General features: G+C 43.4%; 1 protein-coding gene across 2 annotated transcripts; it reads left to right on the forward strand.

The window, feature by feature from the left end:
- The first annotated feature begins 227 nt into the window (after window positions 1-227).
- On the forward strand, window positions 228-6,935 carry vsx2 (visual system homeobox 2). 2 transcript variants are annotated; one of them, XM_076018256.1, is made up of 5 exons: window positions 228-808; window positions 1,098-1,182; window positions 1,591-1,714; window positions 5,087-5,267; window positions 5,380-6,935. In XM_076018256.1, exons 1-5 carry the CDS (start codon window positions 373-375, stop codon window positions 5,772-5,774), a joined length of 1,221 nt encoding a protein of 406 aa, XP_075874371.1. In that variant the 5' UTR covers window positions 228-372; the 3' UTR covers window positions 5,775-6,935. The 2 variants fall into 2 exon arrangements, with proteins under 2 accessions (XP_075874371.1, XP_075874372.1); XM_076018257.1 differs by having other exon boundaries at window positions 248-808; window positions 5,443-6,935.
- Window positions 6,936-15,414: the final 8,479 nt, after the last annotated feature.

Genomic DNA, 15,414 nt, shown 5'->3' on the forward strand with positions numbered 1-15,414 from the left:
GATCTCTTCGTTGCAAGCCGTGTTAGAAAGTCATTTCTTTTCTGCCATTCGGACTGTATAGCGCAAATCCCCTCCACATTCCCTCATATATAGTCCGCAAGAAAACGCAGATATGAATCCGGGAGGGCGTCTAATGCATCCATGATCCACAGGAATCCTGAATCCTTGCAGCTGATTGGCTGCCAGGCCCTGCCTCTTGTTGGGGTTGGACCTGTTGGATAAAAGGAGCATTTTCTAAAGGACTCGTGCGTGCCACAGAGGATCATGCACTGGGGACCGTCCCGGAAAGAGCGTGTAGCGTAAGGAAGGAAGGAAGGAAGGAAGGAAGGAAGGAAGGAAGGAAGGGAAATAAAGCATTTCATCGTGCGCATCATGACGGGGAAACAAGGCGCCGTCCTGTCGGAAAGTTCCACCGTATCGGAGAAAACCTCGCCGGGCGCCAACGGAGGCGGCAGCCACGGCGTCAGCAGCCACCAGCCAAAGAGCAGCGCAACCCGCCCGCCGCCCAGGTGCACCGGCTTCGGCATCCAGGAGATTCTGGGGCTCAACAAGGAGCCGTCCGCGGCCCCCAGGAGCCCCGTGCAGTCGCTGCCGCCCGGGGCGCATCTGATAGCCGCCAGGTCGCTGCTCGGCCCCGTCGGGATGGGAATGGGCGTCGGCATGGGATTAATCGGCCCCGGTGGAATTCCGTCGTTTTACAGCCAGCCTGCATTTTTGGAGACGGTGCTGTCGGACGCGCAAGATGTTCAGCTGCAGCCTCACAGCAGGTCCGCAGGCCCGCTGGACACCAGCCAGTCCGCCAGCTCAGGTGACCAGCACTCACACTACACATCGGCATTTTTCGGGACCGAGCCTCAGCGAAGGCCTGCTCTCATTATTATTATTATTATTATTATTATTATTATTATTATTATTATTATTATTATTATTATCATCATCATTTTCTGTAGTACTAGTTTTTGTATGTTTTCAAATAGTGTTACATTTAAGTAACACTGTTACATGGTGTATATATTATATAGTCGCCCTCTTTTGTTCTGAGAATTCACGAAGGCGAGCTGGCTTGTGAATTAACAGCGTGTGTTGTTTTGATGCAGATTCTGATGAGTTGTCGTCCAACGAACGAAAGCTGTCGAAATCTTCCATCAGTCAGAGCAAGAAACGCAAGAAAAGACGTCACCGGTAAGTGTTTCCTTGTGATTTCAAAATGGATAGCTTTGAAATGTGTGTTTTTAAAATGTATTTTTCTTGGAGGAGGGCATTTTGAGATTATTTTGGAATTATTTAATATAAAAATCATTCTGCGACGTTGACCAGTTTGAGTTGTTTTCAATCATTATTTTGGCATTGAATATAATGTACAAATTAGTACTGGGATAATTAGCCTAGACCATGGTACTGATTTGTTTTTGTCATTATTTCAAACATATCTTTATTTTAAACCTTATTTTATTTTAATTTTACGTTTACCTGTTTTTTGTTTTGTTTGTTTGTTTTTTTTGCTGTGTGTAAATTGCAATGTATTAAACATTTCCGTGTGTTCTGTTCGGGCTAGCAACAAAAGGTTGACATTATTTGTTTGAAATGCAGGACTATATTCACATCATACCAGCTGGAAGAACTGGAAAAGGCCTTTAATGAAGCTCACTACCCTGATGTTTATGCCCGAGAGATGTTGGCCATGAAGACAGAGCTGCCAGAAGACAGAATACAGGTAATTATATATCAGCATTTATTAACCAATAAGCCACTTTATGCAGTTGTTTTTTTTGGTTTTCTTTTAATTGTTCTGCCTAAAGGGCACGTGTGCCACTTTTTAAACTTAAACAATCAAATTAGTATCACATTATTTCTATAATAATAATAATAATAATAATAATAATAATAATAATAATAATAATAATAATAATAAATGCTACGCTAATTGAAATCTCTCTCATGGTGTTTATTTCCAATTAAATACACCAGTTAACAAAATGACCTCAGCCGTCAGATGGCTTCATTTTCCATTTTTCTATTTTCCAAAAATAATGCAAATACAAATATTTATTGGAAAAATAAAAAAAATAACAATATATTTCGTTTTTAAACGTTTCAAAATGAGTATTCTTAAAGCAGAACCTAATAAGGTGGGTCTCGAATTTTAACGTAAGAATCGTATTCCTCCAGCCTTCGCTAAACACGTGGAATTAAAACATTAAAGGGGCCGTTCAAACACATTTTTTTTTCCTCCACCCCATAATTATAATAAGCAAATTCAGAATTATCATTGGACTCACGTTGACGACCAGTGCCCTGCAATTCCGGCCGTCAGTGCCAATAAACTCCCGCAACATGTGAGTGCGGGGGGGCGGCGGCCTGCGCTTGCCTCCCATATCTTTGAGAGGAGACGGTGGGCTCCATAACAAGTGAGATCCTGTAAAATCGATCAGTGTCCGAACCCCCCCGCTCCTCCCCCTTCCCAGCAGCATCCTCGCCGCCATAGATAATCTCCCATCAGGCTGCAGTTGGATGTGAAACAATTTGTTCTCCCCGAAGGAGCCGCTAACGACCTAATCAAGCTATCACGGCGGAAGGAGATTGCGGTGTGACCCGCACCATCCATCTGCCGGTGCGGTGGTGGCGGAGTGCGGGCGTGTGTGTGTGTGTGTGTGTGTGTGTGTGTGTGTGTGTGTGTGTGTGTGTGTGTGTGTGTGGGAGGGGGTGGTGTGGGGAGTGTATCCTTTTAATCTCATTCTCATTACGGGACGGCAACAGTGCAGCCGCCAAATGGTAAAAACAACAACAACAACAATAATAATAATGAAAGATAAAATAAATAAATAAATATATGTATATAAGCTCCTGTTGCCTAAATAAAAATGAACACCCAATTTTCTCATTGAGTGTAATTAGTTAAATCAGACGAGCCGGCGCACAGGCGCATGCAGGGAGTTCAAATGAAATAACTACATTGAATTTATTAGCGCGGGTCAATAGCGGCTCTCCCCCGAGTCCCGGTAGTTTAATTTCCCGTGATATTTGCCCGCCTGGCCGCCATCGATTGGGCCTGAAATTAACTTATTTTTCAATCAGCCTCGGCGTGCCCCAGGGTCACTCCTCCTTCAGCTCACACTGGCTTCCTTTGAGGGCCAAAGAAGCAATTTCTCCTTGGATGGGAGGGAGTGGGGGTTTGAAGAGTGTGTGTGTGTGTGTGTGTGTGTGTGTGTGTGTGTGTGTGTGTGTGTGTGTGTGTGCGTGAGGGGTGTGTTTTGTATGAAATAAGGCTTGTCATCAGAATTACAGTGGAGAAAACGCTCGAAGAGGGTTTGATCGTTTTCAATTTAATCTCTGTCCCCCCCCACCCCCCCTCCGCTCCCTCCTCTCCAGCTCCCCCGAGCTAAGTGGACTGTTTAACCGTCCTGTGTTGTGCCATGTGATCAATTTGCCGTCTCACCATCCAAGCTGACAGACAGTCTTGCAGGGCCCGCGGCTCAAGTGTCTCCGAGTGTCAGGGCCGTCCGGGGCAGCGCCTGCAGGCCCAGAGCAGATCAGCTGTGACAGGGAGACTCACATCCCTCACACCTGTAGCATCAGGCAGCTGTGGGGAAATCAATGGAGCCAGATGGGAGCGATTGCTATCCTAGTGTCATAGGGCCTGGATGCACCTCCAACAAGTAGCCAGACGGAGTAAATAATTGCAATGGATAGCATGTACAGGTCAGCCATAGAGGTGCGTCGTCAAGATGTGATTACATAGATTCATACTGTGTTTGAGGACAGCGGTAAAAATGACTGCATTTTACCGCCGGTCACGTGGCTCATGTATTAATCACAGACAAATAATCAAATGATAATAACAGTATTGACAAAAATATGATACATAGTAATATAAATTATAGTAGTAGTGGTTCAAAACTGATTGTTAATTGTTCATATTTGCTGGTCAATTAAATTAAAACAAGAAGATTGTCAGCTATTGGAAGGCATGATTGACATGTTGACCTTTTTTTTTTTTTCATCCCAAACTCCAGGAAAGGGTCCTCACATGTTTGATTTAAAAAAAAATATTTCAAATACCTTCCAACACTTCTGCAAAACAGCACATTTACCCCTCTGTTTCCAGCCTTTGGTAAAAATGCTTTTGCTTTCAGCTAAACCTCTGTTGAACCTTCCAGGAGACAAAAACAAGGTGTTTGTTCAGCAGCTGGGATTCATAAATGACTGGGTGTCTTGTGTTTAGCACTTTGTGAAAAGTAGAACTATCCAAAGAAGCACTGTAAATGGTGGCCTTTTCTTGGTTAATTTCATAGGGAGTTCATTGAGACACACTATTGTTAGAAAACGCTGAAGTGACATTAATATACCGTGAGCCACTTAAATGTGATTATGATGCTTATGAGCACAAAAATTCGTTTTTTTTTGTGTTTTTTGAATTTGTTTATTGACCCTGATTTAAAAAAAAAATTTTAAAAAAAATTTATATACTGAACCCCCCCCCCCAGTCCTTTAACGTGTGGCAGGGGTACAAGACAGTGGTGCAGTGTAGCAGCATGTTAGGTTAGTGTTGTAGTACTCCAGATTGTCTCGGACTTGGAAGGCATTTTTACTCGGTCTTGTCTTGGTCTGGACGGACCAGTCAAGACTCAGCCAACACTACAATGACAGATAATAGTGGAAAAGAATCCAGCTGCTGCCGTTTTAGGCTGTTTGTGACACCCAGAGTGACACACAACCTTATTCCTAGATAATTCATTTTTTCATCTTTTGAAGCAAAGTTGTTTTTAAAAAAACAAACAAAAAAAAAAAACAGCGTTCAAAATAGTTAGTGTTATAGTGTTAAAGAAAATTATTAAAAGATACCTTCCTGAAAAGAGATGTTGCTGTTCGATTTCAGAGCAAACTAAAATTGAAAAAAGACACTGGTCATTTTTTTTTATGTTTTGTTGTTATTTTTCTTTGATATATAAAGTCTTGGTCTGGTCTTGGTGTCGATACTCTGTAGTCTTGATTATGTCTCGGTCTCGGTTGGTGCCATCTTGACCATACAGCACTACTACATGATGCCTTTGCTGGAAGAGTGAGCTCTCTGTGTTTTTGCCCTCAGGTCTGGTTCCAGAACCGCAGGGCCAAGTGGAGGAAGAGGGAGAAGTGCTGGGGCCGCAGCACCGTCATGGCCGAGTACGGCCTCTACGGCGCCATGGTGAGGCATTCCATCCCTCTGCCCGAGTCCATCCTCAAGTCCGCCAAGGATGGCATCATGGAGTCCTGCGCCCCCTGGCTGCTGGGTGAGACTCTTCCCATCGTTAACACCCAGCTCCCCTTCGCTCCCCCACCCAGCAGCTCACACATCGAGCCGCCTGTTCTAAACCACAACTGTCCTTTGCTTGCTGTTTCCAGTCCAAGATGGCTTGCCAATCCACAGGCGCTATTCTAAATCTGAATGCCCGCCACTCTTTGCAGGGATGCACAAAAAGTCCACGGAGGCGGAGTCTTCCCTGTCGACGGGCAAGTGCGAGGCGCCGCGGCAGCCGGCCCCTCACAGGGCAGAGGAGGCCGAGGTGGCGGCGGCGGCCGAGGCGGAGAAGAGGTCGGAGGGCAAGTCCAGCATTTCCAAAGAGGAACTGAGGGAGAACAGCATCGCGGCGCTCAGGGCCAAGGCGCAGGAACACAGTGCCAAAGTGTTGGGCACGGTGGCTCACGACAGACTGCCGGAGGGCAATCAGGAGCGACAGGCGGCCGAGGAGAAAAGCGCCGACGCCCTGAGTCCATCCGGGGAGGACAAGAGCCCCTAAGAGACCGACTGCCCGCCCAGGCCCGGCCCGGCCCGGCCCGTTCCCGAGGAACTGCCGTTGCTCTCCCTGAGTGGAGAGAAGGTTTTCAGCCTGGCTGCTCTCTCGGCACAGCGTTGGGGACAACCAAGCGAGTTTCCAACCTCCTGACTCACCCGTCTCGGACGTGGACGTCTTCAAAAGAGGGAGACTCGTCTGGCCGCCGCTGGCTCTGCACAGAAGACGCCAATGCACTTTTTTTTTTCTCCGTGATTTACTCCCAAATGTACAGTAGTTGTTACTCACGGACAGTGTAGGGTGAAAATTTAAAGGTCCCATTTTGTGCAAAACTCACTTTATCAGTGTTTTCTAATGATAATAATAATAATAATGATGATGTGTGTCTGTCGCCTGTCAGTAAACCCCCCAGCACAGAAGTGAAGTCCATCCTTTGCTTCGTCTGCTTGACCCACTTCTCAAAAACCTGGGCTCAGATTTTCTGAACTTTGTGATGTCACAAAGGGAAACAATATAGCCCCCGTCTACGTTACATCAACCCCAGCCGGGGTTTGCTTCTGCTCCCTGAGATTGCCTGATGGTCGTCTTGCTTCTTCCATCTTCCAAATATGTTACAGGGAACAAAAGAGCCTTTCGGCAGCAGGAGGTTGCAAACAGAAGGCTAAACATCTTGTGAGGTTTTGTATTTAATAAATTGATCGCGCAAGTTGCTCTGGAATCCAAGATGAAAAATAAAGATTTGAAAGTGGGTACAATACGGGAGCTTTTAATGTTATTACTGGTGTATATAGACGCTACAGATATAGAGCTGGTTTCATACAAAATATATCAGTTATTACATATTAATTAGGGCTGTCAGTGATGTATAAGCCTCTATTCTAATCTTCATGGTTGCCGTTCATTATTAATGTTTCTTGTTCTATAAGGTAACATTAAGAAATACGGACCTTCCCACCGACAGAACTCTTTTTTGAGAGGAAGAAAGTAACGTGCGCTACTTTGTGCTGTACATAGATGATATATTAATCTCTCTCTCTCTCTTTCTCAATGGCACAATTTGAAATATGTTTTTTTCCCCTTGTAGTGTTTGTGTTTCCACTGCGAAAAAATCTGTATAACTGTAAGTACAAGGCATAAAGTAGAAGTCACCTTTTACTGAATGTGGTGTCAAATTATTCAGCGTGCAAAATGAAGCAGTCCGAGTCAGGGGAATTGATTTGTTGTTGTTTTTTCTCATTGTGGAGGCATGAGTGTAACCGGGTTGTTGCTCTGCTTGCTGCTTGCTTGGCCACTTGTTGTCACTCGCCGCTCCACTGACTGGGCTCATTAGGAAAGCCGCGAGCCGCATGCTTGGGTTACTTTCTCTAATGCGTCTCGGTTGAAAGCCTTCACTTTCATGCTCGGGGGACAGAATGAGAAAGAAAAAAAGAGTGAAAGTACCCTGGGCCCCCCAAAGAGGGCGACCTCGGCGGGATTTCACTTTAACAGATGCTATCACAAGCTGACTGCAAACCAGTTTTATCCTCTTATCTGCACACTTATCCGGAGACTCACTCTATCTGTTGGCAACTCTTGACTTTTTTCACCCCTTCATGCTCTCTTCAACATGTCCCATCGTGCCACTTGAGCTCATCTTCACCACTTCACTACTTCACCACAGCGACGTGCTGGCATTAGCTCTAATCCATGTCACACTTGACATTTCATCCCCTGTTAGCAAATCACACTTCCTAATGAGTTGTAGTCTGGTTAAAATGAGACTAATTCTCAAAGGGGCGCAGTCCGACTTTTATGGCGATGTTGCTCGTGTGGTGAACGGCCCTCACATTGGATCCACTGTATCAGTAGATGGGTTAGAGGTGGCTAATTACATAATTATTTGAGATCAGTGGACAAACACAGAATTGATTAAAATTGGATTTGAATGTCCACGACGTGAAGAGGCCAATCAGAATTTTTAAGAATATATTATTGTTATTTTTTCAGCACAAATAACTCTGACAAACTGTCGACCCGATACCAACCTTTAGATCAAGTTTAAGTGCTTGTTCCCATTTTGTCTTGAATCGTACTTGCGGTCACTTTACTGGAGCCAAGCTCTGTTTGCCAATTCCATTGTGTCTTCCATATGTCTGTTCTAAATACTGTTCTAAATGCTTCATATTTTCACGTTCACAAAGAGCATTCACGCTGAGATGCATGCACGATGCACGATGTGTACAAAATGGTGCATCATGTGCCAATGAACACCAAGTGAAAGGCGCATGTGTACTGCAGCATAATTTGTGGATGAAAAATACATTAGAATTTAGTGCAACACACAAAAAGAGTGCTGTAATATAGCACAGTAACGTACTGTATGCTTTTCTGGAGACATCTGCGGTTTAATTTACTGAAAAAATGTGAATCTGAAAGTTTTTTTTATATCGGTTTGTTTTGGTGTTAACCCTTTTAGTACAGTAGCCACGCTATTGCTACTTGTTTTGTTTTTTTTTGTACCAAGTTGAGAAAATCACAAAGAGGATCACTGTGTGAAGCAGACGTGTGAGCTTGCAGCAAATCCACTGTTACTGTGATGAAAATTAGCCAAGTGAAGTGTCGGCCCGTTCGTCTGTCACACCAAGTCGACACAGTAGTCTGGCAAGTCCAATTGGAAGAAACTTTGACCATCGTTGGCGATTGAAATAAGCAGTTTGGAGCCTGCTTAACCTTTATAGACCTTCATATCTTGCAAAGGATAATGATGGATGGATAGATTGACATGAATAATTGTCAAATTAAACATGGCACACAGGGTTTAGAATGGCTACTTTTGGGGTGGAAAGTGGTTATTACATGACCAGTCCAGCTCTAAACAATCAAGCCCAGGCCAAACGGTGGGCAAATGACTCTGCTCCTGAGTGATCATTTTAAATTAGAACACGTCATTACATGTTCAATATTGATTTAATGATGAGCGCTGCTTGACCTGCAGCCCTATGATAGCTGCCCTGTGAAGCAAACAGGCATCTTTGCACTTCTGGCCTCCAGGCCAGGTTCACACAGACGGATCAAGAGGCCCTAATCTGACTGATGTTTTGTCAGCCACGTCAGATTGCCTTAAGGTGGTGCGAACAGCACAAATCATGTGGAAAATGATCTTTTCTGATCTGACACAGCTTTCAAATGGTGGTCTGTAAATGTAAATACAAATCAGATTTAAAAAGGCTTCCGGCAGACAGTCTAACCCACTGTTACTTCCATGTGCACGGGCAAGAATCCAATTGAAGCATTATAGTGCTTTAGCCATCCTGAAACTTTGGATAAAACCTGTTTCACCTAAGCCATTTGCTCATCTACAATGAAGGAGCAGCCAGTGCTCGACAAATGTGCACTCCTTCAAGCCCAACTCATATTTTCCATAAACGTCTGCCTGCGTCAGCTGTGCATGCTCTCACCTGTGCCTTCAATATCAGTCATGTTTGACCAATTTGTTGCCACCCTAAAATTGGAGCCACTCGAAAAGATGGTCCTAAAAGTGACTCACTAGCGGCATCACCAGACTGTTGACACCTAATGCTGTTTTTGAGGTAGGACACTTACGGAGCCCAATAAATGTGGTGGAATGTGCGAGTGGAATGATGAGCGCTGGACGAAGTGCTCACCTCCGCAGACCCAATTCAGCTATCGAGGCCAAGACACATACAGAGGGGGGATTACTCCTCTAAAGTGCAAAGCTATTTAATCCCGCGAGAGTGGAAGAGGAGGTTATCATGGATCAGATTTGCTGAAGATCAAGCTGTTTACATTCGATGTGAGGAGGTAATTCACAGTATCCCTTATGATGGACAGTCTGCTCGCTGAAGACCATCATAAGATCATCTCAATCCATGCAAAGTGAGATCAGAGGCAGGGTTTATGGAAAGATTCCCGCTAATGCAATATTAACATTCAATTTCTTCTCTGATAGGAGTGAGGGCAATAGGATTTTATTGGTGAGATTAAGCGAGGCGGGGAAATCATTTTTGGAAGGCTTCCACTTTTCCATGCGTGCAGACTGCAGAGATAAAAGACAAGATGTGGCGGGACCTCGGTGTTCAAACGTGGGGCTGTTCTACCCTCTGCTGTATGCAAAGAGAACTGCAACTTCAGTGAGCGCTTTAGTAATTGTGAAGCTATTTTATATTGGCCGGATCAGTTCGCAGTAAAGCTTGTGTTTATGGTTTGAAGTCATAGTCATATGCACAAAACGGCGAGTTTAGAAGAAGGAACAAAGACGTTTTAACTGAACCAAAACTGAGTGACTTTAATGCGTTCAAACCACAGTCTGGCCAGTCAAATCGGATGTGCTCGGCCCTTGTTTTTATGAACTAACAAACGACCCATTTAATTGTGCATTTATTTATTTGTTTAATCTTGGCACGTTTAGCCCTGCTTGCTTGCAGTACAAGAATCTGTCAGATAAGTTTGATAAATGTCAGTTTACTTTTCATGGAAACGTTAGATCGAGTCCCATTGGTGTATAAGTTCAGAGGCAAAGAAATGAAGCACGTTGATTGGGCAGAAACTGTGCACACAGTTCACAAACTTTGTTCACCAGAAAACTGGAGGAGCAGGTGTGTGCTTGCTTTACCCCCCCCCCCAAAACAAACAAACAAACAAACAAACAAACAAACAAACAAACAAACAAACAAGAGGACGTATCGGCAAGGTATCTGGCTGCTAGTTTTAAAAGGAAGTCATCTCCTGTCAAGACTGCTTCCTATACATTGCCCTTTGGTTGACATAGCACTGGGACTCTTTACATGTCACAGACCAATGCCAGCAGGAAGCAATAATAACCTGAGAAGAATCTGAGGGCCACCAAGGGCAAGAGTACCCAACTGCAGACCCATGGGCGCCGCCATTACTCCAACCCCTTGACTCCACACCGGAACTCCACGCCGGAAGTTAGTTGATCTTTTTTTTTTAAATGTATTTTTAATAATTGCGCAACACAGTGCAAACAAAAACAAACAAAAAAAACCCCAATAGCAACAAAAACTATCGCCGGACATGGGCTCCGCTATAACTTCTATACCGTAACTCAAACACAGTACAAACAAACAAACAAAAAAACCCAATGGCAACAAAAACTATCGCCGGACATAGGCTCCGCTATAACTTCTATACCGTTTTTTTTTATTTATTTTTTTTTATGTATTTTTTTTTATTAATTGCGCAAAACAGTACAAAAAACCCCCCAAAAAACAAAAACTATAGCAACAAAAAATATTACCAGGGGGTTGCATACATAAAATTATTTTTACGGTTTGCACAATAAAAATAATTGTAGAAGGCAGATAGATTCAGTGTCTTGATAGCTTTTATGTTACTATTATTTTCAAATAGTTTTAATATACGGTTGGACATCATTCTCAAATGTAAGAAAAAGGGTTTTAATGCATTTTTTTTTAAAAGAGAGGGTAAAATCAGGTTCAATATAAGAGAAAATCAAATTATAGACATCTACTCAGCGAGGTTAAGTTAAAAGTAATTTAAAAGTAAATTTATAGGCTACTATAAAACTCAGAATTTAGTTCAAAGCTCACAATCACTAAGTTCTAACAGAAAATTAATAAAATGGGACTTTACACAACCAAATAAACAGAGCACTTTCTGATTAGGCTGCAGTTGCAACATGTGTGCACGGTCAAAACAAATGTCATACTTACTTTCACATTAGCATATGGTTACTATTCATTTAGGTCAACAGCAAAAATAAAGGCACTGTAAATCCTTGCTATTGTGAAGTGTATCAGGAATGGGCAGCAATGTGAATATAAGCACCTGATCAAAGCCTTCAGTGACTGGAGTCACAAGAACTGTCCTACTGAAAAACCTCAAAGACCAAGGAAATAATAATAGATTTCTTCCAGATCCAAGCTCCCTCTTCAGCCAGAGTACCAGTGGGGAAGCCCTCAAGGTGGTGCCAAGTCATAAATATCCAAGTGTACACCTGGATAATAATTTGAAGAGGTACCTAAACAGAGACACTCAATAAATAAGGGCAGAGCTGCCTCTTTTTCTTAAGGAAGCCAAGAGCTCTTGACATCTGTAGCAAAATGCTGAAGATATTTTGTTTGTGGTGGCATGTGTGTTGTTTTATGCTGCAGTCTGCTGGGGAGGGAAGGAAAATTGTTCTGATGTGTTCATCTGCCGCTGCAACTAATTCAAACACTGCACAGACACAGCTCCCAACATACTGGTTTTTTTTTCAAAGGCACAGAAAAGCAGCTTGGCAAAATGACTTCAGTCATGCTGGTTGATTTTTCATCCACCAGGGATCTCCAGGGACAAACATTATGAGTAAAACAATAGCCCCAGAAATCACTGCAACAGAACAGGTATTTCCTGCTTCTGGAGAGGTCTTCATTATCCCATTTAGTCATTATATGCATGAAATAATTCTATTTAACCATTATCAGTTTTCTGTTCATTCTATTTTGTTTCTAAAATGTAATAAAAACAATGTCAAGTCATACTGGCAATAATAAGGGCCAAACCACTCTCATTCCGTGATGTTAACAGAGAGTGATGCAATGAGTAAGACTTCTCAGCCAACAAGGAAGAGAGACCTGCCAAGGTAAGAAAGCGTGTTTATTCATTGGCCTTGTTGTATTGCTGCCATTGTTAATCTTGTCTATGGAGCAGCGGCTGCTGAATTACTTTTTATTGGCTTTGTTTTGTGCTGATTGCCAATTGCTTAATGTGTTCTTAAGTGTGTCCTTATTTAGTGAAACGGGGTGTTGTGCGCTGGCGCTGTGAGTGTGAAAATGTTTTGCAGAAAAATGAAAAAGTATAAAGTATACCAAAATTGAGACAATGTCAGTCATAATATTTTTTTAAAATCATATTTCTATCACGTAATACATAAAATATTTATCCTTCTGTAAACTTTCCTGTCACAAACGTAAAAGAAATACATCTCTTTGTGGCAGTAGTATCTAAGTGCAGGCTCGGAGGCAGCAGAATATTCTCTTTTGGGTCGCTTGAAAGCGGAGCAACAATTATTCCACACGGGGGCAGTGTTGAGCTTCGTTTAATATCAGAATTCAGTCACAGGGAAATGCATAAATGCACAGTCCTGCTTTGAAGCACCATGCACATAATGATACTTGCTGGGCTACATTAAAAGAAAAGAAAAAGGGTGCTGTGACAAGCTTTCGAGGCAACTCAATACGACTCGTCTCGATCAATATTTGTCATCTGCTGTCACTACTGCTCGGGTGCACTGAGCCATGAGGCTGCCTGCCGTAGATTACTGGAGGCTGGATTGATATTGAAGCTAAATGATCTGTCCTGATCGAGGGGCTGATTTCTTCTCTTAACTTCGTCGTGGCACTGCCTTTGGTGGATCGTACGAGCCAAATAGCTTTATTTTGCTCTTTGGTGGAGAGAAATCTCAGAGCTGTGCAAGAAAATCAGCACTGTATTCATGTGGGGAAGCTAATTTACAAAACATACTCTTTGATTAAGTGCCGCTATTTCATACAATACAAATAAACAGATATTTCTCTTAAAATATGCATGTGGATGTTAAATGAGGCCTTTTAAATGCAAATGTGAGCCTCAACTCTCGTGCTAAAACACTCTGAGATGCTTGCCTTCTGCAATGTCACTAAGGGCACTGATACCTCACTGAAATCTCGCAACACCCTCAGCCAGGTTCTCCATCCTCTGTCCACCTCACCACAACCTTGTTTTTGCCCCTTTCCAATAGAAGAAGCTGTGACGATAGAATTAGATTTTTTTTTTTTTTTTGGAATGTTTTTTTTAATATTAGACACAAATGTTTAATCTGTTGAAAAAAAAAAAAAAAACACTCCTTGCACCTGATGCACCCGGTATACGAGGTTAGACAGCCGATGATAGTGCTGTCTCCCTGAATAACCTTTTCCGTCTCCCCCCCTAATAGACACAGACTTTTCTCTTGCATCCATTTGTCATTTCGTTTCGTGGTGAACGTCCGTCGTTTCTCGTGGTTCTGCTTGGACGGGCAAGATTTATGACGTGCGGCCGTCCGCTGCGGCTACCCTTCGGCCGAGGGCGCTGCGTGTTTTCAGCAGGCCATCTGTAGCCGCATTTCAAACGCCAGCTCCAGCCGTGTTTGGCAACACTTTCTGCCTTCACTTCAGTCGTATCTCGGCAGTTTCTCTTCCTTTACGGTTAATATTTCACATCAGGCTCCCTTTGAGGTGTCAGCTACTCGGTATGCAATTAAAGGAGTGTTGCATCTTTATTTGATGTCTCTGCCGGCAAAGGGAATCAGTCTGAGGCGGCAGTGTGGAGGGGGGGGGGGAAAGAAAGAGGAACGGGTGAAGGGGGCGGGGGGGGGGAGACTAGACTTATCAGGAGCGGGGGAACATGAAGAGATAAACTGAGAGCTGTCTTGTTGTTTGAGAGTGATAAGTGACGGCAGAAGACGAGCCTGTGAGGCGCTTATCGGTCCAGAATGTGTCCTGGCACAGAGGGAGGCGCGTTGCCGCGCGACGTGGTGCGAGGGCAGATAAGCGCGTACGCGTGAAACGCTTCAAAGATGAGCTTAACTCCGGTATTAAAGTGTGGTTTTGAAGGGAGTAGGAGGGAGAGTGTGTTGGGGTGAGAGGCTGTGTTTTCACAGCTGCCATCTGTTGTGTTGGTGGTGGTGGTGGGGGGACGCCTTCATTTCCTCATGTGGGGGGGGGGGCCCACTATTGAGCTGTGCACGCGTCAGTCCTGTTCACCAAAGGCACTGCCCGTAGCCAAAGGGAAAAAATACTTGTTCTGCATGAACAATAAACAGCGGATTAATGCGGATGATGATTGTTTTAGCCAAATAGAACCTTCAGCTGCGCAACATCACTGACATGAAGACAATGGGTGTAATCCAGTTTGTTGCAAGCTGCCTGCAAAAATAAAATCTGGAGGATGGAGAGCGATAAATGTGCGAGAGAGCAAAGAGAAGCACAGTGGGATTTTTCTTTGAGTTACCCAGTGTGGGCTACCCCACCCCTTATATGAATTCAAGGCTCTTATTCAGCTGTTTGGAGCTGATCACCTGTTAGCAGCAGTGTTAGTCATTCATTCATACAGAGATGCCAGGGGTCACAGACTCAAACGTTAAATAAATCTAGTGGAAACAAAAGTACTGGACTTCAACAGGGATTTCAATCATTTCAATCAAGTGCTTTGTACAATCAGAGAAAAAAAAAACAACTGGGCCCCCAGACCAAGCAAGGTGCAACAGTGGCCAGGAAAAACTCCTATGTAGGAAGAAACCCAGAGCAGATCCGGACTCCAGAGGGCTGTCAACTGCCTCTGACCAGTTGGGGGTGAGTAGGAAATACAAAAAATGTAGAGAGAGCGAGAGAGAAATAGAAGTAGCCAGAGTGAGTTGCAGGGTTAACAACAAAGCTCTCACGATATAGATGTAAAAAAAATAAATTATTCAAATATAGAAATACAGAAAGACACACATAAGTATATGAGGTATAACAATATAAACATGTAGGTGTATATAAATGGATGTTGTCGTGTTCATCACATTATTCTAAAATTCTTTCAACTGGGCATGTTGGTATTGGCTCCATTTAATAGTCATGTTATTGGGTGCCAAAAGTAAAGGGTTTGATGTGTTTAGATATTT

The sequence above is a fragment of the Nelusetta ayraudi genome, unplaced genomic scaffold (genome assembly GCF_046127955.1).
Source record: "Nelusetta ayraudi isolate G7.1 ecotype Tasmania unplaced genomic scaffold, CSIRO-AGI_Nayr_v1 ptg000007l, whole genome shotgun sequence".
Lineage (NCBI taxonomy): Eukaryota > Metazoa > Chordata > Actinopteri > Tetraodontiformes > Monacanthidae > Nelusetta > Nelusetta ayraudi.

Coding starts and splice junctions, on each gene's coding strand:
- vsx2 (XM_076018256.1), top strand. CDS start 373: ATGACGGGGAAACAAGGCGCCGTCCTGTCGGAAAGTTCCACCGTATCG. Junction 1,183..1,590: donor CGCAAGAAAAGACGTCACCG/GTAAGTGTTTCC, acceptor TTTGAAATGCAG/GACTATATTCACATCATACC. Junction 1,715..5,086: donor TGCCAGAAGACAGAATACAG/GTAATTATATAT, acceptor TTTTGCCCTCAG/GTCTGGTTCCAGAACCGCAG.